The sequence below is a fragment of the Phragmites australis genome, chromosome 9, assembly GCF_958298935.1.
Source record: "Phragmites australis chromosome 9, lpPhrAust1.1, whole genome shotgun sequence".
NCBI classification, from domain to species: domain Eukaryota; kingdom Viridiplantae; phylum Streptophyta; class Magnoliopsida; order Poales; family Poaceae; genus Phragmites; species Phragmites australis.
This window is the reverse complement of record NC_084929.1, coordinates 27688020-27714529: the sequence shown is the minus strand read 5'-3', so window position 1 is coordinate 27714529 and position 26510 is coordinate 27688020. Positions and strand designations below refer to the sequence as shown.

At 44.4% G+C, this 26510-nt stretch overlaps 1 protein-coding gene and 1 pseudogene across 1 annotated transcript; one reads left to right on the top strand and one right to left on the bottom strand.

Moving 5' to 3' along the window:
• The first annotated feature begins 11520 nt into the window (after positions 1-11520).
• Positions 11521-13047, top strand: LOC133929817 (NAC domain-containing protein 90-like). Its single transcript, XM_062376583.1, has 3 exons — positions 11521-11893; positions 11989-12287; positions 12438-13047. Exons 1-3 carry the CDS (start codon positions 11521-11523, stop codon positions 12750-12752), a joined length of 987 nt encoding a protein of 328 aa, XP_062232567.1. The 3' UTR covers positions 12753-13047.
• A 1022-nt stretch (positions 13048-14069) lies between these two features.
• On the bottom strand, positions 14070-24824 carry LOC133928113 (uncharacterized; annotated as a pseudogene).
• Between the last annotated feature and the right edge of the window lie 1686 nt (positions 24825-26510).

Here is a 26510-nt window from a genome sequence, read left to right as displayed (position 1 = left end):
CACTTGAGTCTTGGTAACTCAAGGGGGAGCGATATCCTTGGTGGATGCTCCAACGAGAACTAGGGAAGAGTGCCAACTCCTCGATCATTGAGAAAAAATCCAGTGTTCTCTTGTCCATTCTGTAATTTAATTTAAGCATTTACATTCTTGCAAGCTTTAAATTCCGCATTTTTTTAGTGTCTTTGCTTGCTTGTTTAGTTGCATTCTCCTAGTTTGTTCGTGTAGCCCCATTTCCTTTCTTCCAGGCTTAGGTTGTTTTTGTTCTAGTTTTCGGTATCAGTTTTTATAATTGTCCAATTCACCACCCCACTTAGGCCATTCAATCCTTTCACATCCACTAAGGTTGAACCCTCAATCATAGTTCCTACCACTATGACTGACCATCCTCAACTATGATTCCCACCATCACAGTTGACTCGAGGAACAAAAATATCAAGATATAATCATGGTAGGTTTTTAGTGCTACTCATGACCGTGAGCACGACTGAATATTCAGTTTTAACTCTGCAGAGGTTGTACTTTATTCACAAGATGTTTCATCCCGTTTTATCGAGCATCTGTTGGCCGATAGAGAACTCTTACACACTACCAAGGTGTGCGCTAGGAATCTACTACAAAGCCTTTACAATGCTCCCTCTCAACATATGTCTACTCGCTAAGGTTTCACTGCCGCGTGATTCCACCTCAACAACTGAAGTCCCCTCTTGCACCTTTTGGATCCCAAAATGGCTCAGGATTTAGCTTCTAGACGCTTTGATGATCTCATCTGGCAGTTGGGTGGTTGTTCTCTGGCTTGGACATGGCAACATCGACGTGCACGATGGCCGACGGCTTACTGTTGTGCTGCCCTGAGCTAAAACTGAGAGGGAGAGAAGAGAAGAGAGAGTGGGCTGGGCTAGCAGATGAGCTGGGCTGGCTGGAGTTGGGCCGAACAAAGAGAAGAGAGGAGGAGAGAGCTGGGCTTTGATGCATTCAGCTCAAAAGCTTATCTTTTCCCATTCCTTTTCTCTCATGTGTATACACATGTATTTTTTACACTTATACATCATATATACCACATATATATAGGCTCACGTAAACAAGCAATCCAGCAAGCAAACAATTATATACATATATATACTCTTCGGATTATTTAACTTTGCAAATTCTTTTATTTCCTTGGAAAAGTTTTATAATTTCTTGGTTTTAGGATTTTGGGCTGTTACACCCCCCTCCTCTCCACTTTCTTTCCCCTGCCTTTCCCAGTGTACTGGTCTCTTTCTCCTGTTCCCCGCCTCTCCCATCTCTCTAGCACATGCTCTTTTCTCTCTGGTTCCCCTCCTGAACATATCTGAATCGGAGACGTGGGGTGAAGGGAGGAGCATGGACATCGCCTGCCTTCTGTCAGTGAGGGTGCTGCCTCTCTCTCTAGATCAGGTTCACTCCTTTTTCTCTTTCTAGAACAAATATAAGGATCAGAGGCGTGAGGGGGCACACACTACCAAAAAATAGGTGTTTCTTGTCCGTTTCATGAGAACCGACAGTAAACAACAATTCGTACTGACGGTAGCATAAACCGACGAGAACGAGCGTGTAACTCCTGTCGGTTCAGGGGAGGCCCTTAGGAAAACGTACACCGATAGGAGAAGTTAGGGAAAATCCTACCGGTTTAGTTTAAATTGATAGGAAATAGGATTCTTGACGGGGACCAACCGACTAGAACCCTCATTCTCGCCCGTGTGGGACACAGAACCGCGCGGGAGAGGCCAAAAATTGAGCGTGAAAACAATTCCGTGGTGTGCGCTAAAAAAAAAATCCTAAATCCCCACCGCCTTTCCCTCATCAATCTCTCGAGTCTCGCCTCTTACCTTTCCCCATCTACTACTCCTCAAGTACCTCCACCCAGGGCCGCCCAAATCTGAACCCCGTCGCCGCACCGAGCGCCTCCACCTCTAAACTCCTTCTCCTAGCTCCAAGCCTGCCCCAAATCGACGCAAGATGTGGCGCGTGGAACATCCTCCGTAGTTTGACCACCACCTGAATACATCTACTTGCCCAACGCCCTCAAGCAGCGGAAGGAGAGGAAGTGCAAGCCCAACATTTGCTGCCAAGAGTCAAGTAGAGCTTCTGTGTAGTCAAGACTGGTAATTTCTTCCTGTACAGAGATGCATTCCCCCTCACCCCCAATAGATTCGACGATTCAAAGTTTAGATCCTAGAGGTTTGCCTTGTGCACTGGGAGATATGTTCAAAGGAGTGTTGTTTCTTGGGTTTGCTAGGCACACTGTGTGTTCATGCATATACTGTCTTGATTGCACTGGGAGATATGCGCATGAAGGAGCAAGCCCTTAGCTTCCTAGTTGTTTTTTCATAAAACCAATTGCTTATCTCTATGTTCTCAACGGATCTCAATTGTAGTTCATTAACGAGCAAGAAACACAGTGTAATTCAGTAACTACAATCAAGTATAAGCCTTGCAGATTTGCAAGTTTAGTATATGCATGAATTCAGTAACCATCTACAGATTTGCGAGTGTAGTATAATTCAGTAACCATTTGCAAGTTTATTGTACAGGGAAGATTTGCATTGAAGTGACTCTGGTGCCGAAGCTCGCTTTCATTTCCGAGGGCCTGTGCATTGGTTATGGTAACGGCTGGCTGCTAACTTAAAGAATAGCCCATGTCCATTAAAGGCTCTACACAACTAAAGTCTCTAGTTCATCAGTCCTAGCTACTAAGGTCAGTTGGTTTGACTACTTTTGTTGCTAGCTTTAATAAGCCCTTTGTGTGGTTCTATGATCATGAATTGTCTAAACATGCCATTTATATTAGTAAATCACTAACTGTATAATCTTGTGAATGTGAAAAATAGAACTTAATTATGGTAGAACGTGAGTGGATGTATAGTGGTTGGAAGCATGGTAGACCAACAAGATATTGGATTGAGCATAGAAAGGAATTCTTGTATCTTGCCTTCTCTACTAGTAGTGTAGTACAAGATAATATCATTAAGTGCCCTTGCTCCATTTGTCGGAATAATTTTTGGCATAAAAGGGGAAAGGTAGAGCTGCATCAGTGTCAAAATGGTTACAAAGAAATCTATAAAATTTGGACTACACATGGTGAGAGTCGTGTCCAACAACAAAATGAACACAAGGGTTTCAGTGAAACTGATAGGAATGACAAATGTTAGCTGAATTAGCTAATTCTTGCCCGCCAATAGTTGATGAAGAGCTGATAATTGCTGCTCAAGCGTTCTATAGGATGATTGCTAGTGCAGATGAGTTATTACATGAAAAAACAACACACTCATCTTTGTCTGCTATAGCTCGGTTGCTGTCCATAAAGTCACAGTACAACCTCTCCATTGCCTGTTATGATGACATGTTGGCACTAATCCATGAGCTCCTACCTAGTGAGAGTACATTGCTCAAGTACTTCTATCGTTTGAAAAAATTGTTAGAGAGTCTTGGTATGCCATATTAAAAAATTCATGTCTGTTACAACAATTACATGCTTTATTACAAAGACAATAAGGATAAACATAAATGTGACTTTTGCAATACCCCTCCCTATGTGAATGGTTCAAATAAGATCCCACATAAAGTGTTGTGCTACTTGCCCATAAAAGATAGGTTACAAAGATTGTACGCACACGAGGAGGCAACAAAAATAATATGGTGGCACAAAGAATCATCCCGTTCCTTGTCTGGAAAAATGAAGCACCCACGTGATGCTGAAGCTTGGCAACAATTTGATGCTGATTTTTTGGACTTTGCATGAGAGGCAAGGAAAGTGCGACTAGGTTTTGCAACCAATGGTTTCACTCCTTATACCTTAGAGGCTGCTTCTTATTCATGTTTGCCAGTGTTTGTGGTTCCGTACAACCTTCCTCTGGGCGTTGCTATGAGACCAGAATATATGTTTCTTTCTCTTGTTATTCCTGGACCGGAACATCTAGGAAAAAAGATTAGCATCCTAATGCAACCCTTAGTTGATGAATTGCAAATGCTAAAAGAGGGTGTTGAAACATGGGATGCCTCATTGAAGGAAAAGTTCATCATGAAAGCAACATATCTATGGTCAACACATGATTTTCCAGCCCTTGAGATATTTGTTGGATGGAACACCCATGAGATATTGGCATGCCATTGGTGTTTATGTGACACCAAAGCATTCCGACTCCCTAATGGTGGCAAGCCATCCTGGTTTGATTGCCATAGGTGCTTCCTTCCTATAGACCATTAGTTTAGAACCCAAGCAAACACATTTCGAAAGGATACAATTTTGTTGAATGAACCCCAAGGCATTTAACTGGAGAAGAAGTAGAAGGCCAAATGAACCTCCGAGTAGGTGATACCAACACCTTTAATAAAGAACACAATTGGACATATATTAGTTGTTTTCGGCAGCTGCCTTATTTCAAAAAGTTGCTACTTCCACACAACATTGATGTAATGCACAATGAGAAAAATGTAGCTAAAGCTATATGGAATACGTCCTTTGACATAGTTGATAAGACTAAAGATAATGTAAAGGCAAAGCAAGACCTAGCATTGATTTGCAATTGTCCTTCCCTGCATCTTGAGTTAAAGGCAAATAGCAAGTGGCATAAGCCAAGAACACCCTACTGCATTGACAAAAATGATAAGACTACTATTTTGAATTAGTTCCAACAATTGAAGTTTCCTGATGGATATGCTGCCAATATTAGAACAAGTGTTAATCTACTTAGAAAGAAGATTTTTGGGCTAAAAAGTCATGACTATCATATCTTCATGGAGCGTCTACTTCTTGTAGCTTTCCGTGGATTCCTTCCTGAAAATATTTGGCTTTGTCTAGCTGAGCTTAGTTATTTGTGCTAAACAAATCAGTAAGGATACGGTATTAGCTTTGGAAAGGAACATTGTGGTTATTGCAAACTGGAGAAAATATTCCCCCCAGGTTTTTACAACCCTACACAACATCTTATGATTCATCTCGTTGAGGAAGTTTGACTAGGAGGTCCTGTACAATATCGATGGAGTTATCCATTCGAGAGGTATCATCAATATTTATAAACTTAGCTTCCTACTTTGTTAATGCTAGTATTAATTGCATTTTTTTTGTTTTCTTAGGACTATCCAAAAGCTTAGAAAAAAAGTACGTAATAAGGCAAGAGTTGAGGGCTGCATTGTTGAAGCTCAGCTTGGTGAGGAGGCCACCAATTTTGTTTCACTTTTCTTTAAAACGAAAGTGCATTCAATTAGAAACAAGCCACCTAGATATGATGATGGTGCCTCAGTTTTTGCACCTAAGAGTTGTCGTGATCTCTCAACAGAAGAATACAAGGCTGCATTCCTATACATATTGATCAACATACTAGAGATGGAAGACTTCTTCAAGTATGTGTTCAATTTACTTAAATTGTATTTGAAAGATTGCAAAATTAGAACCTCATCTTACATATGTATTTTGTCCTTTAGCAAGTTCAACCAAGAACAATGGAAGGGAATAAGGAATCCAATCGAGCAACAAATTAATGACTTAAGGCTAAACTGTTGGAAATGAGGACGTGGCAGACACAATTAGATTGGCCCTAACTTTTTTGATTGGTTCAAATCTCACGTAAATTCTTTACCACACTTCTAATTACAAACTATTTTTTAATTAACAAAAGAAAATGCTAATGTATGCAAGTTTTTCTTCCAGTGTAAGATTAATGTAAGCATTCACAATGCCTTACGACAAATATCATATGGATTTGGTAGAAGAGTGAACACATATGGGTGTTATGACATTAATGGGTACATGTTTCGATCTGAGACGTATGAGAGCTCTAGATCAGGATTGGTTACAACCAATAGTGGGGTTTATGTGTCTAGTTTCGATGAGAATGGCAGTACTCTTGAGTATTATGGTGTGATCAAGGAGATCATTAAAATATCATGGGAGAGCAGCATGCAACTTGAGCTGGTTCTATTTGAGTGCCACTGGTTTGGTCCCACTCCTAATGGTGTTAGGCGTACAAAAAATTTGGGTTTGGTAGAGGTTAAGCATAGTTCTAGTCTTTCCAACTTTGAAGCATTTGTGCTAGACAGTCAAGTTACACAAGTGTATTATTTACCATTCCCTTGTAATACTAGATTAGATATCTCCAAGTGGTGGGTTGTGTACCACGTTGCACCTAGAGATCGTTTGCTTCCAATTGACAACAGCACTGAGTCTAATGAAACTAGAGGGCTACCAGAAGATATAATGTTCTTTCAAGATGAAGGATTGGAAGGCACTTTTGTGATTGACCTAGGAGATGACATAGAGAATTCGTCCTTAATGTTGTCCGATGAGATACTTGATCCAAAAGAATTACAACTATGCTTACCAGCATTTCTTAAATGAGTTAGTGATAGATGAGTCAAAAACAAGAATATAAGCTGTTGTGTTTGTTGTTATTTACTGCATTTTTTATTTTGTAATGCAGAGTATCTACTCGGTGGATGATCAATTGAGATCACATGCTGAGTATGTCTTTGAACAATTTGCAGCTAAACAATGCAAATATATGATGTATGAACTCCGTGTGGATATTGTAAAAGACTATTATGACAAAATCCTCGACCATTGCATAAAGGATGTGGTGGCATGTAAGAAAGAACTTCGTGAACAGCAATATTTGAGGGTTCAGCCAGACTGGATTTCTGATGAGGCATGGCAGCTCATTTGTGCTTATTGGTGTTCAACTGAGTACAAAAAGAGCGCAAGCTTGCTCAAAAATCACATCAGGTGATATTGCGCAAAACAGAGGCGGGTCACGACCGTATGGTCGAACAAGCAACACTTGGTAAATTGTAGTCACAATAATTGTAGTTTCTATGTCTATGTAGTCAAGTAATGTAGTGTTGTGTGCATAGTTTTCTAATTTGTAATTTTTTTCTAATTACATAATTGCTTATATAGGCAAAGAAGTATGGCCCTGAAGCAGCCACAAATATTAATACTTGTTGCTGCATGAAGTCAGGTCTCAAAAATTGTGATAGCAGTGGAAATAGTGGTTCAATCACTGAGATGGCCCAAAAGCGTGTTGTAAGTATCTGCACTTTTGCTTCTTTCTAAAATTTTGATGTATAGCCTATGATGTGAAGGATGACTTGATCTAATTGTTTGATTAGGATGATTATTTTGTAAGTCTGGAAGCTGTGTATCCAGAAAATTGTGAGAAGTGTAAGTGCGATGGAAATGTTGAAGGCAAAATCGTGTACAAAAGTGGAAATGGCATGCCACATGGCCGTTTGCCCATAGAAAATGGTGCCCTGAGGAAATATGAGATTGTTGCAACTACCAGGGAAAATAACACAAGGCCAATACATGTCATACCAAGATCTCTTGAGGCGGAATGAGCGATTGGAGCAAGGTGTTCAATTGTCAACAATTTTGGGCAAACATATGCAGGTATTTGAGTTGTTACTTAATCTTGAATATATAATTGTCCATTACCTAATTATTTTCTGGTCCAGGCACTTTATGCCAAGCTTGGAATGGAGGTACCTCCAGAAATTACTGCAATTCAAGCTATGCAAGCAGGCATATGTGTACAACCAAGTGACCAGGTAATAGTAATAAAAATTGTTGCAATTTACTAATTAGTAACGGAATATATCTTTTGGGATTACTTTAGCTCAAATTCCATTTTATTGCCTTTGTGCTATGATGCTACTTGGTAATACACTTTGGAGTTATGTGTTGATTTTTTTCTGAACGATAATTTTCACCAAAACTTTGGTCTTCACTTTTGACCACTCCCATGCTGTCTCTGATAGCCCTTTCTTATATGAACTATATTTACATGCATGGACATATGGGATGACAACTACTGAAATGTAGATGGAACAGTACATTTTTTGCATGCATGCATCCAATACTGAATGTAGCTACCTGATTTTTTTCCTAGTTTGGTCATGTATACAAGGGGAAAGAAACCTTTGCCAAAGGTGTAATTATGAACCAAAATGGATTCCTGAATTGACCAAACTCATATAATCGAAGTGTGGCTCCAGCTCACATGAAACCACCTTCTTACTATTTACATGACTCCAAGTGAAGTGAAACCTGACCATAAGATGCACAAATAAGTCGATCTTTGCACCAGCACACCACCAGTTACTGATCATGCAAACATTGGCTAACTTTGCATTGTAATGATTATTCATGACTAAGTTATCATGTCATGTGTGTTTTCTATATCATGAATGAATTGTGAGCTACCCTTTGGACCTAAACCTTGCTATTATTTTTGTTTGTAGGCGACCCAATCGTCCCATGCTGAAAATAATGAGATAGTTGTGCAATCTGACAACAACATCAATGACAGTAGTCATGAATGACATTATGTTCCCTTTTGCAATGAAGGATGCTAAACCTCTTTTTCATAGTTAGCATGTTCTAGAAGAGTGAAAGTACCTCTTCTTGATTTTGTTCAGCTGATATATGTGCTGCTTACTCCTGACATTGTCAGACTTGTCATGTATTCCTAGCTACTAAATCAGCAACCTAGCCTGTCATATTAGTTCTTTGAATTGCTTTATTGTGTTGTGGACTGCTACTAGTGTTGTGAACTGATATTATTGTTGTAAACTTAGTCAAGCATTATATTGTGAGAACTTCTGAAATTAGTGTACCTCTATTTACACACACACACACACACACACACACACACACACACACACACACACACACACACACACACACACACACACACACACATATATATATATATATATATAATTCCTGGATGGATGTGTACATTGAGATATATGTACTGTGATAGTTGAATGGTTTTGGAATTTGTGGTTTTATGCTAGGGATGTCAACGGGCCCCGATCCCCGTTCCCCGACAGGGAATTCTCCTATTAGGGGATGAGGATGGGGCCAATTTTCCCCTCGCGGGGGGTTTAATGGGAGAAAATTCTCCCCCGTCGGGTATGGCGGGGGCGGGGATGGTTCCCTATCCCCCGTTCTCGTTTCCCAGCGGGGTCAATTCCCCGAAATACTTAAACTCTCCATGGTCCATATATGCAAGAAATGGCCGAACTAAAGTCCAACCCACCAAAGCCCGTCATCCAGCAGGCCCTTCACTGTGCTAGCGTAGTGGGGATGGGGAACCCGTCGGGTATATTTCCCCGCGCGGGGACGGGGATGGGAGAATTTTCTCCCCCGCGAGCGGGGACGAGGACGGGAAAAATTTCCCCCAATCGGGGCAGGGATGGTTACCCATTCCCCACGGGGAATTTCCCCGTTGATATCCCTATTTTATGCAACCTCAGGGAAACTATGTTTCCTGATGGCTATTCTCTGTCACAATTTTTTTGTGTAATCTGTGACCGTCCAGATATGAGCCATCAGGAAACCAAACACAATGTTCTTGACGGTGTGGCTTTCCTGTCGGAATTCTCTGATAGCCTTCCGTCGAGGACACAAGGTTGACCAGTCAAAGTTTCACCGTCAGGGATTCCCGTCAAGAAATGGTTCCCTATCGGCCACCGTCAAGGAAAAGATGCCTTTCCTAACACCTGAGCCCTGTCAGTGGAATTCCTGACGATGGGTATCAATTTCTAACGGTGTTTCCGAATTCTTGTCGGTTTTCCACCTTTTCCCGACAGTTTCTAACCGATAGGAATATCTGCTTCTCTGGTAGTGGCGACGGGGGTGGGGAACCAACACTCCTCGACACAGCCTTCGGCGACCGATGGTGGCTGCCTGTGAGGGTGTGATGCCCGCCATCTCTTTGTCCCTCTTCTTTTTTAAATAAAATTCTTGCCAAAAGGTTTTGTGAAAACTTTTTCATGACATTCTTTTGGAAAAAAAATCCATGTCAAAAAAATTCGTGAAATATTTATGTGAAATTTCTTGCAAAAAATTCGTGAAAACTTTTTTATAATTTTCTTTTGTGAAATTTTATCATGAAATTTTATCGTGAAAGATTTTTTGCAAAAACAGTTTCGTGAGAACGTTTCCATGATTTTTTAGTTGATTTCCCTTTTTTTTTATGGATTTCACATGGGTTTTCTCAACCCTTGAAAGGGCTAAACAGCCCAACGCCACGCGGGACGAAGTCCGAAAAGGGTACGACGGGCGCAACGAAGTACGGGGAACGGCGGGTGGGACGCAACATTCCAAAAAATGGCTGTCAGGGGTGGGCACCACTCGCCGGACCCTGGTACACCAGGCGCAAAGCCTGAGAGGCATTTCAGATGGTGAAAGCAACCGAGTTAGTAATTAATGCCCTGAGCACAAGGAAGATGGAATAAAGCAGTAATGCTAAAGCTACGTGATTTGCGACAAAAATCCTACGCGCTGACTAGGATGGGGTCAGCAACAGGCCGACGTGGCTGGGGCCTGGCATGGGCGTGGTGGCGTGGGCTGGTTTAACCCTTAATCACAACTAACTGCCAAACCAGCATCCTTCGTTGCCGTCGGAAAACCTAGACGTCGTGCGCCGCCGCGTCGTTCTTCGATTAGAAGGATCTAGATCGTTTACAGGCCACATCGATCAACCTCACTAACTAATCGCTATTCGACGTTTAGGGCATTCTCTTTGCTTTTAATTTCGTTCTTCTCCATTAAAAGTTGCAAGTGAGTACAGCTGCTTCTTCTGCTCCCTATCAAATGCTCTGATATAAGATACAAGGATTAGGATCTTAATTATTTTCACAGCATGTGTAGCAACCCTCAACTATGCACATATACGTTCCTTTCATGTCTACAGTTGCAGGGGCTAGTATGTTTTATTACGTAGAATTGAAACTAAACTCTAGAAGGACATGATAACTCAGAAAAAAAGGAACTGATAACTCAATAGTCACGAGTTGTTAAGGAAGACGAAATGACTGTCACGAGTTGCTGAGCATTTGGGCCTTCAGCAGCGCGCTTTATGCCACCGACTCAGAAGCTCCATCGCGCAGCGCACCAAGAATGGCCCCGTCGCACCGAATGTGGAGCCACCAGAATTGGCACACGCCTCCGCCCCTGCCGGTCCCGTCGTGGCGTTGTGCATCGCCAGAACAACCCAGTAGCACCGCAAGTGACCCAGTCGATTGCAGGAAACTCACTGGCCATGTAGCGCCGTGCGGCCACGGAACGCCACTGAGGCGGGCCCGAAGCCCTGCTGCTGGCGCCCCAAGCACGACTCCCGTCGCCGTGCATCAATCAGCGCCCGCCGCGACCGCCATGCCGTCTAAGCCGGTGAGCCTGTAGCCAGCGTGATGCCCGAAGCGCCAGGAGCACAGCTTGCGCGTCGACAGTCCGCCGGTCGCCATCCGCGGCGGCATCTAGGTTTTCACCGAGCGCAATAACGCATGGGTGGTTAATATATTGCCACAGTTTTACCGGAGTAATGGACGCCCAGGTCACGCTGGACTCTGACTGGAATTAATCCTAGTCAAACGTATGATTTTTGTAGCAAGTACGTACCTGTAGCATTACCTGGAATAAAGTTAGTAGATTAAGAAGGATAAGACTGACCCGGTCCTCCACCCCACCACAGCACACGTCGTCGCCAGTGCCGCACCATGCAACCCCCGCTCTCACTTTTCCACTACGAGAAAGAATTTTCTTCGCGATCAAGCGCGCAACGATCACCATGTCAACCCTCATCAACAACACGAACGCGCATCCGGCCATCCTATATAACCTTACTACGTTACCATACATGTGTTCTCACTCTGTTCGAGGCGAGCTCGACGAGAGGCGACGGGGGCACACCACTGCACCGTCAAGCACACGCCATGGCCGAGCTGCTCCTCGGGTTCCGCTTCTACCCGACGGAGGAGGAGCTGGTCTGCTTCTACCTCCGGAACAAGCTTGACGGCATCCGCCGCGGAGACATCGAGCGCGTCATCCCCGTCGCCGACGTCTGCGCCCTCGATCCATGGCATCTACCAGGCACGTCCACAGGCATTATTGCACACATGTATATACTGTGGCGCGCAGTCGGGTGCATTTCTTTGCTTAGTTAACTGTTGATTAATTGCATGCAGAGGTGCACCGTGGCGCGTGCGCCGGTGACGGGGAGCCGTGGTTCTACTTCTGTCCGCGGCAGGAGCGCGAGGCGCGGGGCGGGCGGCCGAGCCGGACCACGCCGTCGGGGTACTGGAAGGCGGCGGGCACGCCCGAGTGGGTCTACGCCGCCGACGGCCGCCCCATCGGAACCAAGAAAACCATGGTGTTCTACCGCGGCCGCGCGCGGGCCGGGACGAAGACCAAGTGGAAGATGAACGAGTACAAGGCTTTCGACGACGCACATGCCGCGGCCCCCGGACCGAGCTATGCTCTCCAGGTAAAGATTCCGATCCATTTCAGCAGCTAATAATCCGAGAGCGCAACTTGCCTTATCACTCCGTGATCTGTTACTGTAGTCACACGAGTCGTGAGGGAAACTGCGACTTGCGATGTTGAACGTGCATTGCTTCTGTTTTTGTTTCTGTAGACGAGGAGCGAGTTCAGCCTGTGCCGGCTATACACCAGGTCCGGGTGCCCGCGGCAGTTCGACCGCCGGCCGAGCGATGCAGCCGCGGCCGGCGGTGTCAGAGAGAGCCCGGCGCCATCGTCCGCGACGGCTGCCTTGGCAAACGGGGAGGAAACGAGTCAGAAGAGGAAAAGATCTCCACCAAAAGACGACACATCGTCCAGCGACGGCGATGGCGACCGCTCTAAGCAACAGCGCCCTCTGACACAGAGAGGCACCGATGAGGGGCTCGTCGACGACATGGCCGACTGGACAGAATTCTTGGACTGGCTTTGATAATGTAAATTAATTTCCATGGTCAGTCGTGCTAAGCAAAATGCTCTCGAACTCTTTACGGTTTTCTGGAGATCTTTTTTCGAGAAGTACACCATTTTTTGGATTTTTTCCCTACTGCCAAATAAATTTTGAATAGCAAGTGGTTAGTTTTAGGGGATATCTTAACGTGGATTCATTTACCTATGTACCTAAGCTTACAAACACAAATTTTGTACCGAAACGGAAGAATGAGACTTCAGAAAACGCTAGTTAACTATATTCTTGGGTTTGCTGAACTTTTCATTGATGCAATGCAATCTGCCATTTCTTCTAATCCAAGGAAAAATATAAGGGCAAGGACAATGGTACCGTCTTATGTGCAGGCTCAGGCATGGCCACCTAATCTTGAGATATGTTTTGGCCATGCATGCATACGAAGAATCTTTTCGATTATTTTGTATCGTCCTTTTCCTCTGGCCTTGAGTGCCAGCTGGATCGATTGTGCGGGACGTAAACGTGCACAGAATGACGCAATTGCGGGACATCAATTCTCAAATTGACTATCCGTTGAACTTCTTGTGTAAAACGAATGCAAAATATTCCCGTCCGCTTCACCTATGCTGGCATGAAGTCATGCTGACAAGCATCAGCCAATACAAACGTCATTGGCAGGTTAGTTCATTGCTAGTCCCTCCGTTTCATAATGTATGGTGCGATATGATTCGGTGTGGTCTCCCAAACTACAGTATGAACATTAATTTCTCTTATATTACATTCTCGTGATGATAAAATCATGATCATACAGAAGTACATTCAAATATGAATCCAATATAGTACGAATTTTGTATCATTAAATCTACGAATTATTACACCATTTTTTTAATAATAGAAAAGAGTTTTCAGCCTTTACACATTGCAGTGTACACATCCTTTATTAGACTACTAGTTAAGTGTATGTACGTTGCAACCGAAAATTCATCCTCTACACAGAATAGTTGTCTTTTGCATACTAACGGTGTGTCAAACATTTGAATTTATTCATCAAATTCAAGCATGAGATTAATGTGTGTTTTACACGGAGGAGTTTTAGTTAGAAGAGCATCATCATCAGCTATAGTAGGCATAGCATATTTGAAACACTGAACTATTGAGCCTGTGACCCCAAAATGAGCACTATAACCATTAGTTCCAGCGCTTCATTTGAATACGTGATTACAAACTCGTATGCCCTGAAAGCAAGAGCATAGCTAAAGCAGCTTCCATAATATTACACATATACCACATAGGTTCCAGGAATTACTCCTGGATTCCACAAGAAATGGCACTTTTCTCACTTGCTCAAACAATTTTGCCTCCAGATTCTAAAGAGTGATTAACATTTCCCGCTGAGGCTGCACAATCCATGCAATTGTTATTCACAAACCAGCAATGTAATCCTGTAGCTGACCATCACAGTTGGCACAAAGACATCCATGCAGACTACGGCAAAATAGATCAAGCAGACATAATCTTGCTCGAATGTTATGATTGAAAGTAAACATTAAATACACTAAATTAACAGCTCATCTGAGTGATTACATATTTAAGATACATTGCAATTGCTCCAACATCACACAAATTACTGACCACTAGGTTAGCGTATATTTTGTAGCAGAAACAACTATATAGTCCTTGTGGTTTTTAGCAGGGTATGGTTATGGACAACTAAAACCAGACCTCGAGTAGAGCTGTAACTAATGGGATTCCAGAAAATACCATTTCTGTATCTGCCTCTTTCAAAATCCCTCCCATTTCTGTATAAATTGTATCTATCTCTGTGATCATACGACCTTTCTCTTCCGCAGCTTCGCTCATAGTGACGATCATGGTCATAGTCACACTCCCCTGACTTCTCTCTTCTGGTATCACTATCCCTGCCCCCACTATCGTACTCTTTTTCCCTCTGTTTCTTACGTTCCTCTGCTTTTCTTCTCCCTTGCAAGCCTCTCTTCCTCTTTTGCCTTTTCTTTTGCAGCCTGGATAGTAAAAGAGAACCATAAGTACTTAGTGGATTAAAGCAGTATTAATACTTCTAATGCGATGATACTTCACCTTATATTCTGTCAGGAAATCTCTAACCATATCATAACCAATGTGCTGTTTGCCAATCATGTGGGATTGTGTTTTCTCAAGAGCATCATCAGCAACTAAGAATGATCCACACGTTTCGTAAAGTTCCATCTTCTTCTCAAGCATGGATGCTTTGTTGTCTGCTTTGTTAGCTAAAGCTATCTTCTCAGCATTTAGAAGGTCAACCTGCAAACCAGAAATGAAGTGTCACCAGTTGATGAAGCAGTGTTCAAACATTGTAAAAAGAAACAAGATGGATCTTGCATGTCACTACCTTCCGCATATGTGCCTCAGCTTCATCCACTTTACCAGCCTCACCAAGCTCCTCGATTTGCTCCAATAGATATTTGATATGTTCTTCTCGCACTGAGAGCTGCTCAGTTAATTTGCCAGGGATTGGTAGTGGCACAACAATATCATGAGCCAATCTTTCTCGACCGCGCCTTATTTCTCTATCCAAATCCATTACCTGAAACATAATAAACAAATATAAATATACTGGTCAAAAAGTTTTGCAAGAGCAAGCGATAACTCACCAATTTCTCACATTGTTTTGCAAGCTCTGCCTCAAACCTTCGCATATAACTATCATGCCTGCGAGACTTCTCAAAGCTGCACTTACCAAGGAAAACCCATTTGAGATATACATACAAAATAGGTAATTGTATACCTATCCTATATATCTAAGTATATGATAGTTGTATACAGATGTCAGTAAGCCCATAAAAATCATTAAAATCACTTCATCAGATAGAATTGTTAAACACCCAAACAATGGTCCATGTAAAAACCTACAAGTACTATTATGAGGACATTCACATAATGTAACTTGTAAGAACTCTTAAAAACATCTCAAATTGGTGACATGTAGATCAAAGTACATGGCATCCAATTTTTACCTTGCCTGCTATGATGGTCGACAGCCTGAGGAGCTCGTGGGCACGTTGTACTCTGGTGGCATGGGGGGGGGGGGGCTGCTTGGGCTGCATGCGGGAGGTCGAGGGAGTCGGGGTCATCGACGACCGGGGGCAGGTTGGGAGCAGAGGGGTACTCAGCGGTTGGGCCAAGGGCCTAAGTCCACCATCGACCAGCACCAAGCCCAGCGCCACCGCACCGTTGTCGAGTGAACCTCCCACAGCACCCATGGCGAACGCCCCACCCACATCACCAAGGATGCGATCTGAGCACTGCTCCCTCTCCATAAAGGGACCCCCGTAATAGTTGCTATGTGACCCTATGTGAAGCTTTGATGCTTCGTTGTGGAGGAAGGAGTAGGGATGGTAATTAAATCCGATTACCCATTTACCTATGGGTAAATACCCTAATAGGGTCGGGTATAGGTCAGATTTGGTACCCACGGGTACGTTCGTAGGCAAAAAATACTACGCGATGGGTATACAAGTACGGGTATGGGTAAGGCATACCCATACTTGTGATACCCGTTTACCCATATATTCTCTCTGACACGTAGGACCAATCCTCAAAACCCTAATCCTGACTTAGATCCACTTGTCCACATTCCGCACCCGACCACCAGCTGCCACCCCTCAGCTACTCAAATCTTGCCCCACCGTGAGCCCATCCATCCCTGCGCCACCCCATCATCGCCATCACCGGGCCCTCCCCTTCTCCTCATTGTCGTTGGGCATCTCACCCCATCTCTCTATGTGGTCGTCCCTCTTCCTCATGGCCATGAACCCATGCGAGGAGAGAGGCGGGGATGGAGTCGTCGATCCTTGGGAGTCTAGGACGAAGCGACATTCCATCATGCGACCGCAACAACACCCTCACCACTCCACATGACCTCCCACCTACCTATAGCTCGCCTCCTACCCCTAAGACTCCTATTGCCACCTCGCCCCCAAGATATACATCGCATTGTTGCCCCACCCTCAGTTCTACGTCACCCTGGCTGCTGATGGCGCTAGCACCAGTGGCCAGCTGAAGTGGTATGGTAGCATCACCAACTGGTCCTCTGCTAGTCACCATTCTGTCAACCTCAGGGGGTACAACCCCTCCTTCTCCACTCTAGACAACATGACCACCATCGACCTGACCCTGGCCAAGAAGGTGTCCCGTGTCGCACTCGACGACGCCGAGTTGCAGCGGAAGAAACGACTGGTGGTGTAAAAGGTGTATGGCGTGGAGAGGAAGGTGCGAGACTTGGTGTGGTGAAGCGTCACTTGGATCCACCACCTCCTTTTGTTGTCAAAGCTAGACACTGCATACCGTTACCACCGGAGCCAAACGCTGCCATCAAAGCTCCCCGTCGGCATCCCAACATCATCTGCCAATCGCCGTCGTCTCCCTAGCACTGGAACTCACCATCCGGTGAAAGACCAAGCCGCTGCCCACCTCACTCGTTGTCCACCGTCAGTGAGGACGCTCTCACCTCTCTCTTCTCTCGATCTAAATGTTTGGCGGGTAAACAGGTATGCTCGCGGGTGACGGGTATTGAAGCACCCCAGATCATCCTCAGTGCATAGAACTTTATTATGGCAATCCTTAGATCAGTCGCTGGTAAATACAAGTCTTACGACAAGCGAAACCATAGTCATACAACAAAAGGAGTGTTGAAATAACTCCACCAAGCTAATATTACATAAAGGATTATGCTAAGGCCTGCGAGAAACATAGTCCATGATATTATAGTGCACAACAGGGCCAACATGATGAACATGTCACTCCACAGGCAACTCGGGTGCGGACGCGACTGAGACATACTTGTTAGCCTCACCGTCGGCGTCGGTGAAGTTCAGATCTTCTTAAAACACAAGCAAAGGGTGAGTACAACGTACTCAACAAGTCCCAAACCTTGCCATACATCAAGGGATATAAGTACATACATATGGTATACCAAGGGTAAAGCTATAAGGTTAACTTTTGTGGAAAAGAAAAGGTTCAGATCTTCTAAAACACAAGCAAAAATGCACTCAGCAAGTCTCAAACTTTGCCCTACATCAAGGGATATAAGTACATGCATATGGTATACCAAGTGTAAAGTTGGCATCGGTGAAGTTTAGATCTTCTTAAAACACAAGCAAAGGGTGAGTACTACGTACTCAGCAAGTCTCAAACCTTGAACTACATCAAGGGATATAAAGTACATGCATATGGTATGTACATGCATATGGTATACAAAGGATAAAGGTGTAAGGTTAACTTTTGCGGAAAAGCCAAGTTTACACATGCAAGGGGTTCATTTTCATAAGACGGGTTTTGTGAAAACATTATGCCATCATTACTAAATGAAAGGGGTTTCGGCCATGGTGGAAAGTCACCAGGGCCTAAGTTTTAATAATGCCGAACACTCTGTCCGCAACAACTCTTGGTACACTGTCGGACCTATTTCCCATAAACAGGCACACCTTGCCCACTCACACTCTAAGGAAACATACACAACCCATTCTAGTTGTTGTGACAAAATCATAGTTCGTTCATCATCGTGGACACGACTATTCAAATAGTTTTACCTTTGCAAACTGGCATACTTTACCCACAACCTGAGTTTGGCAACAAACCACTGTCGTGGCAGTGCTACTCAACAAAACCATTACCCATGATAGCATCATCCCACTAGGCGCTTACGGGAACCAGGGGTTCCTGACCTTTACTAGACCTTCAACTGGGTTGACAAGCCTGCACTCCCTTGCACTTGCTCCATGGTCTTCCGTTGCACTCTTGCCTCCGGATGACCATTAGACTAGCCGGCGGGGTTTAAACTAAGCGCTACTACATACAGAATTAAGTGGTTGTACTATGAAGACTATGTAGAATGTCACACTAACTCGGTCCTTAATTGAGCTAAGGCAAACATCTTCACATGAAGCCTACCACACACGCATCACTTAAACTCTCAAGGCATTCCCGGTAGGAACCTTGATTTGCCCCAACTCTAATAGGTTATCTCCTATTAACATTATCCGATAAGCCTTCCCATCCCAATAACTCACACAACACCAAGTCCCGAGTTTCACACATTTCACAAAACTAATTATGATTAAGTATGAAATAATAAGGTACACAATCATAAGCATGCTAGTAACAAAGTCTTCGTCTTAGCATAATAAAAGTTGCCAAGACAACTATCCTAGGGTTACCAAAGTTATATTCAAGTCAAAGCAATTCGACTAGCTATTATATTGTAGGACATAACTAGATCAACAATTTAAATTATAATAATAATTAGTACTTCATGCGAATATTTAATGAAAAATGACTGCTACGAGTTGTGGTGATAAAATCAACAAGGGAACCAGATTGGAACTTGCCTTTGTTGATGTCCTCGAGGGGTCCTGTTCGAAGTCTTGCGTTCCCAGCTCCTCCTCCTCGAACTCTCCGATCTCTAAAACATGACACACAAACACACCAATAAATACAAATAAAATATGAAACTGATGGGAAATGATATTAATTGAATTTAGATGAATATTGGTGGAAGAATCATCGAAATTGAAGTTGAAACGGAGGAGATTCGGAAGTTGGATGGCAAATAAATTCAGAAAAAAGAAAACGAGAGAATATTCCCTAAAATATTCTCTGAAAAAAGATTTTTCGGAAAAAGAGAAGATGCCACTGTTCATTTGGGCTTGCACTGTGGGTGGGCTTTGGCTCGGCTCTATGGCTATTGGCCTGGCCTATGGGCCGAGGTGGCCCAGCTCCAGTCCGGGGGGGGGGGGTAATGGCAGGAGACGACGGCGGCAATGGCCGAGCCCACCCATCAATTTACATACATACATAGAGAGAGAGGGGGGGGGGGGGAGGGAGACGACATCACAGCTGAACAACACTGGCAGCGTCACCGGCTGAAAAACAGCTCGCGATGGCAAACTTGCTGGAAATTCATCGGAAAGGCCTTCCCAGCCGCCGTTTGCGACAATGAAAACACCAAGAGAGAGAGAGAGAGAGAGGAGCATGAGGATCCTGTTTTGCACGGAGACCAAGTGCTGAGGGGATGAGGATGGTTGACAGCGTGCCGCTATGGCTACGGGTCGGTGAGCTCGTGTGGAGCTTGGGAGAGGGAGGGGGAGAGGGACATGAATGAGGGAGAGTGGTGGTAGTGTCTAGGGTGCTCTGGGTGGTTTGACGGTGGCGAATTTGGTCAGGCCAGGGAGATCGAGGGAGTGGGTCTCAGCTCGGTGGTGGGGAAGAAGAGGGAGGAAGGAGGACAAACGGTGAGCAGGGGGTGGGGTGGTGGATTGGGCTGTCCTTTTATAGGCGGAGGGGGAAGGGAGGGTAGCCACTATAACAGCCGACAAACACGACAGACACCCAATCGTGGCATGCGGCTTTGGCGAGTAGCGGGGCTAGTGTCAACAGGCACTAGTGCATGAGCTGACATTGCGTGCATGTGCAGGCACAAAGAGTGAGAAAGAGAGATAGGAGGGTAGAGGGGGTAGGATGGTGGAGGTGGCAACCCATTGTCGATCGTACGCAGCTCGATCGCGTGGGCGCCAGTGCGCGGCAACCTTGCAAAGATGGGAGGGGAGGCAAGATAGCGGAGGCGGCACAACAGTGTCAGAGGGTAGGCGAGGCGGGGTCCATGGTATGCATGTGTGACGTGAGGAGGAAGGAGCGGTGGGCTGGGCCGGGCTGGCGTGAGCAGTAGTTGGAGGAAAGAGAGGAGAAAAAGAGGGTGGGCTGGGAGAGGGAGTTGGGCCGCGGGAATGGAGAGAGAGGGTCGGTTGGATTGAGCCCATGAGGGGAGAAAAGAGAAATTTGATTTGGAATTGATTTGAATTGATTTCTTTTGCAATTTTTTTTTGAATTTTGATTTTTTAAAATTGGGATGTCACAAATCAACCACACTTAAAAAGAATCTTGCCCACAAGATTCGGGGTCTTTCTCGAACAGAAAGGGAAACACTTTTATCATGCCATCTTCTCGTTCCCATGTGGCTGTTGCTTCTGTGTGCCTGCTCCATTGCACTTGGCATAGTCGTACTGTTGATCCTCTGGTCTGCCAGGTGACTACATCCAAGATCTTCACTGGAATTTCCTGGTACCAGAGATCATCCTGTAGATCCATGGTTTACATGGTGACATGCTCTTCTAGTACCCTCAGAAACTTGTTTAGTTGGGAGACGTGGAAGACATTGTGTATATCTACCAACTCTCGTGGTAGCTGTATCTGGTAGGCCACTGCACCAACTTTTCTCAGAACTTGGTAAGGTCGTATATATCGAGGAGCTAACTTTCCACGAACTCAAAACCTACGGGTTCCCAATATTGGTGAGACCTTAAGGTTCACATACTCTCCAACCTTGAAATCCAGGTTTCTCCTTCTTTTGTCAGCATAGCTCTTTTGATGGGATCAAACTGCCTTTAGCTTTTTCTTACTTCTGCAACTTGGTCTTCTGTTTCTGTGGTGAGGGAATGTCCAAGAAAGGTACGTTCTCCAACTTCATATCACATCAATGGTGTTAAACACATTTGGCTATAAAGAGCCACAAAAGGGGACATCTTCATGCTGGCTTGGTAGCTGTTGTTGTATGAGAACTCTGCATAGGCCAAATTTTTCTCCCAATCCTTTCCATAGGTTAGGGTGTATGCCCTTAACATGTCTTTTAGGATCTGGTTGACCCTTTTGGTTTGGCTATTGGTCTGTGGATGATAGGAGGTGTTGAAGTCTAGCTTGGTTCCCATTGCTGCATGTAAGCTCTTCTAGAACCTTAAGGTGAACTGAGTACCTCTGTCAGAGACAATTCTACTGGGGATTCCATGTAGCTTTACTATGTTATCGATATACAACTGGGCTATCGTATCTACACCATAGTTTGTGCGTACGAGTATGAAGTGAGCAACCTTGGTGAGGCAGTCCACTATTACCCATACTAAAATATTTCCCTTCTTTGTCTTGGGGAGTCCGACTATGAAATCCATGCCTACTTTGTCCCATTTCCACATAGGGATTGGTAGGGGTTGAAGTAAATCGGCAGGTTTCTGGTGTTCTTCCTTGACTCTCCGACATGTGTAGCACTAGACAACAAACTTGGCTATGTCTGCCTTCATTCCATTCCACCAGTATTTTTCTTTCAGGTCCATGTACATCTTTGTGGCACCAGGGTGGATTGTCACACCTGGTTTTAACGGCTAAAACCAGATGCGGCTTATGTGTGCCCAAGTTGTTCAACACACATAAGAACGTCACATGTGAAGTAACAAAAATAATACTTTTATTAATAAAAATGTTTAATTCTTACAACAATTGATATATATTGTCTTCTATGTAGATATCTGTAGCGAAAAAGAAGTACTGATACCCAACAACACCGTAGGCAACCAACCAGGAGACACGTGCCTAGAACATCACAACCTCATCATGATAGTCTTCAACACCTTTACTCACTGAGCAGCACCACACATATCGTATGGTATAGAGAAAATAGCAAGTGTGAGCACATGACACGCTTAGCAAGTGTACATGAGAATAATGATATGCATGCTTATAATAAGAATAGGCTAACACATGGTATATTTGCGTAAATGCGAATAAAGAAAAGATATTTTAACACAAAAGAATTAAACAATTATTTAGTGTAAGTAACCCAATTATTCTAACCATTTACCAAAACCCGGGTTAGCTACCCTGCTAACCACAACCATCCAGATTCATCAAAACCATAACCAACTAATCATGTGAGGATCCAAGTCTCCCATAACCGCGGGCACGACTGTTATAACAGTTTTACACTCTGTAGGGGTTGTCCAACTTTTAGCCACGAGTCGTGATATCCATGTTGTCGTGTTCGCGAAATACTTAACACACGCCAGTGGTGTGCCGCCAGGAGAATCACTACGAAGCATTGACCATTGGTTAGGTCCTCTTACTCCAACGAATGCCAGCCAGGTGTCTAGCCAATATGCTAAGCCTTACCCATATCAGCATCGTGTTTGGTACGGTATTTCTTGGGTTGTCGCTCCACAAACCGGTCCTTATATATGACACTTGGGCAAAGACTACTCAACAAGGAGATAACCATCGTGAAGCAAGGGGGAGGAAAAATAGATGTCACAACCAACCTAACCAAGAGAAACTACCTTCCTAGACTGGCTTTTTATAGGCTAAGGGGGAGGGAGGGGTTTGTAGCAGCCAACAAACAAGGCAGACACCCAACCATGACGTGTGGCTTTGGTGAGTGGCTGGACCGACATCAACTGGCAACAGTGCGCGAGCTAACCTCACATGTGCGTGCAAGCACATAGAGCTAGAGAGAGAGATGGGTAGGTAGAGGGGGTAGGTTGGTGGAGGCGGCAACCTGTTGTCGATAGTATGCGGCTCGGTCTGCGCGGGCGCTGTGCGCTCCTCATCGGTGCCCAGAGATGACCAAACGGGCGGCCCAGCCTGGCACAACCCGAGCCTATTTGGGCATGGCCCGTTTAGGCACAACCTATTTAGGCCCGTTAGAAAAACGGGTCGTGTCTTGCCGGCCCATGTGCCGAGCCTTTAGCCTAGGCACGACCCACTTAAGGTCGGGTCATGACGTGTCGGCTCGCAGCATGGCAAGCCCGATGGCCTTTTTTGGCTTGTTAGCTTGTTAATACACAAAAAATCAAGAAAAATGGAGGCTGCTGGGAATCGAACAGTAGACCTCATGTGTGCAAGTTAGATGCGCTACCACTGCGCTACAAAGTCATGTTGGTATTAGATCTAAACAAAATATATAAGATCTTTAAAAAATAGAAAAAGTTAAACGAGTCATGCCATGCCGACCCGACATGCCACGGCTGTAGCCCAGGCATGGCCCAGGTCGTCGTGTCGTGCCGTCCTGACCCACTAGTCATCGTGTCATGTCATGCTTGGGTTAGGCCAAAATGGTCATGCCCTGTGCCAACCCATTTGGCCTGGCCCACTTGGCCACCTTTATCGGTGCCTATGCGCGGTGACCTCGCACCAGGTGGAGGGGAGGCAAGAAGGTGAAGGCGGCATAACGGTGGCAGATGGTAGGCAGGGCGAAGTCCAGCTGTGGTGAGCTCAGCGTGTGTCCACGGTATGATGAGATTGGGCACGAGCACACATGTGCAATGGGAGGAGGAAGAAGGGACGGCGGGCTGGGCTAGGCTGGTGTGAGCGACTTGGGAAGAAAGAGAGGAGGAAAAGAGAGTGGGCTAGGAGAGGGAGCTAGGCCGCGGGAAAGAAGAGAGAGGGAGAGAGAGGGTAGGTCGGATTGAGCCGATGAGGGGGAGAAAAGAGAAAAAGGGTTTTGAAAATTGATTTGGAATTAATTTTAACTGATTTCTTTTGCAAAGATTTTTGAATTTCAATTTTTTTTCCAAATATTGGGATTTTACAGGTATGTGCTCCGCTCTTCACCCATGGGTGCTCACGGGTATGTCTGCGGGCGAAAAAAATTGGTGGGTACGGATACGGGGGAGTATTACCCATGCCCACTGTGTCCGACTGCCATCCTAGAAAGGAGCAATACATCAACCTAGCAGAGGATTGCCAAATATCTGGTTTTGGTGCTACAGATCTAGGCACCACCATATATAAGACGACCAATCACGTCCTCTAATACGAAGCTAATAACGTCTAGTCAGATATAGTGTAGACTGCTAATGGAAGTTTCGCGACATGTAATCCAAGAAACAAATCAGATGCCGAATGCAAGTGCTTTCTAAGTTGTGCGGCAAGAACACTATGTCTCAATCCCTGACACATCAAACAAAAATAGAGGAAATAGGAAACAGGGGCCGCATCGAATTTAAAGATCGCACCTTTTCTAAGTTCGAAATAGACACATGTTGAAGAGTAAGTAAATCGAATAAAAATCAAACCATTTTCTCACTTGTACTGGAATGACGATATCGAAGTGCTTGGCGTGTCGAAACTCTCCAAGATCTCTAACTTGGCCCCGCTCGCGGTGGGCTTCTTCTTCTCCTCCTTGCTGAAGAGGCCAGCAAACCACCCACCACTTGAGCTCGTAGCCTCCAGAGGGTCCACCACTGGTAGGCCTAGGAAGTCACCGTCGCCATCGACGGCCATGGTGGCAGCTAGGCTAGGGTCGTCCACAGGTAGTGGCGGGAGGTTTTACGGGTTGACGAGGACGCGATTGACCATGAGCGGACTTGGGTGACGCTGATCGGATCCACACGTCATTAACCTCTGCCAGGTGGCCTTTTAGCCGGATCTAGGCCAATCGTGGCCGGACCTAGGCATCACATGCAAGGATTGGCTCGGGGTGAGGGCGGGCGACGTAGGGAGCATGGGAGCAGCAGCAAAGGAGGGGGCATCGCAGGGGATGAGGCTCTGTGAGAGGATGGGCGGTGCTAGGGAGGTGTGGAGGTCGTGGTGGCGCGACACTTGGTGTAAGTTAGGGTTGGGTGGGGAAAGATACAGTTTTTGATTAATTTTTTATGGTTTTTATTAGGTTGGAGCGAGTGGACTAAGCCGGTGTGGTTTTTGATTGGTTTTTTATTAGTGGGTTTTTTTAGAGTGGAGATAGGGAAGGGTACAGGTGATATATGAACTTATATTTTATATAGTAGAGAATTATATATAAGATGATTAAATTTGAGTCGTTGATATGAATGCGTGCCTAAAAAAGAAATGGAGGGGTGCTTCTTATCAGAAACAAATAGATATTGGGGTACTACTACCTAGGTTTATAGATGTACAAAATCTAGCAAATAAAATGCAATAGGCTAGCCGAGCCGTTGCCATTGGCATCACTCAACGAGCCAAACACTCCTCGTATGCATCACAAATTTACAACAGTATGATATCAGTTATCTGTTCTGACTATATACGTGCCATAGTTCTCAACAGAATGAACACGTTAGGACACAGCACAAGGCTGAACAGGAGTACTTTGCATGGGCTACTAGCCTATAGGCTGGGTCAGTTGGACTCTCGACTCACATGTTGGGCCGGCCATGGTCCCATTGCCAGACTTGTGGAGCCCAACAACTGCCAAGGCAAGAGCTTTTTTATTTTTATATTTCGTAAATAAAAATCACAAAATAGATGTCCGTTTGAAAAAATTACAAACATATGTTACTATCGTCTATTGGAAGGGATCGCCCATCCAACGAGCGATAAGTTTAAAAGAATTAACATGTCATTTTTTCAACAAACGACAGGTTAAAAAAAGTATTTTATTGCTCTCAAATTCAAAACACTATAGAAATAATCATGAAAAATTATAAAAAAATTGGTGGTGAATAGGATACTATGATTTAGCCCTCCAAAAAATTAAAATAAATATATGATTTGTACAATGAGAAATAAAAAAGAGAAATTTCATTGTACAAAGTCCAATGAAATTTGTCTTTTTGTTCTCATTGTAAAAACAATTATTTGAGTTGATTTTTTTAAGCTAGATTATAGCATCCTCTAAACCATTTTTTTTCCCTAACTATCGATAGTTTTTTAATTTTAAGAGCAATGAAATACTGTATTTTTATTTTTTAAATTATCGCTCGTTAGAAGGACGACATGTGTCTCTCATCCTTCCAATGGTGACAATAGGCTATTGTTATATTTTTTTGAAAATTATGCTTATTTGTGCAATCTTTTGATTTTCGAAATATAAAATTAAAAAAATTCCGAAGGCAAGCAGTGCCGCGACACGCAACTTGCATACAGAGAGCAAAGCAACCACTTGATTCTGATCATTCAGGACAATATCCAGACTCCTGTCTCTAGTCAAGGAATCAGATTCGAATTAAC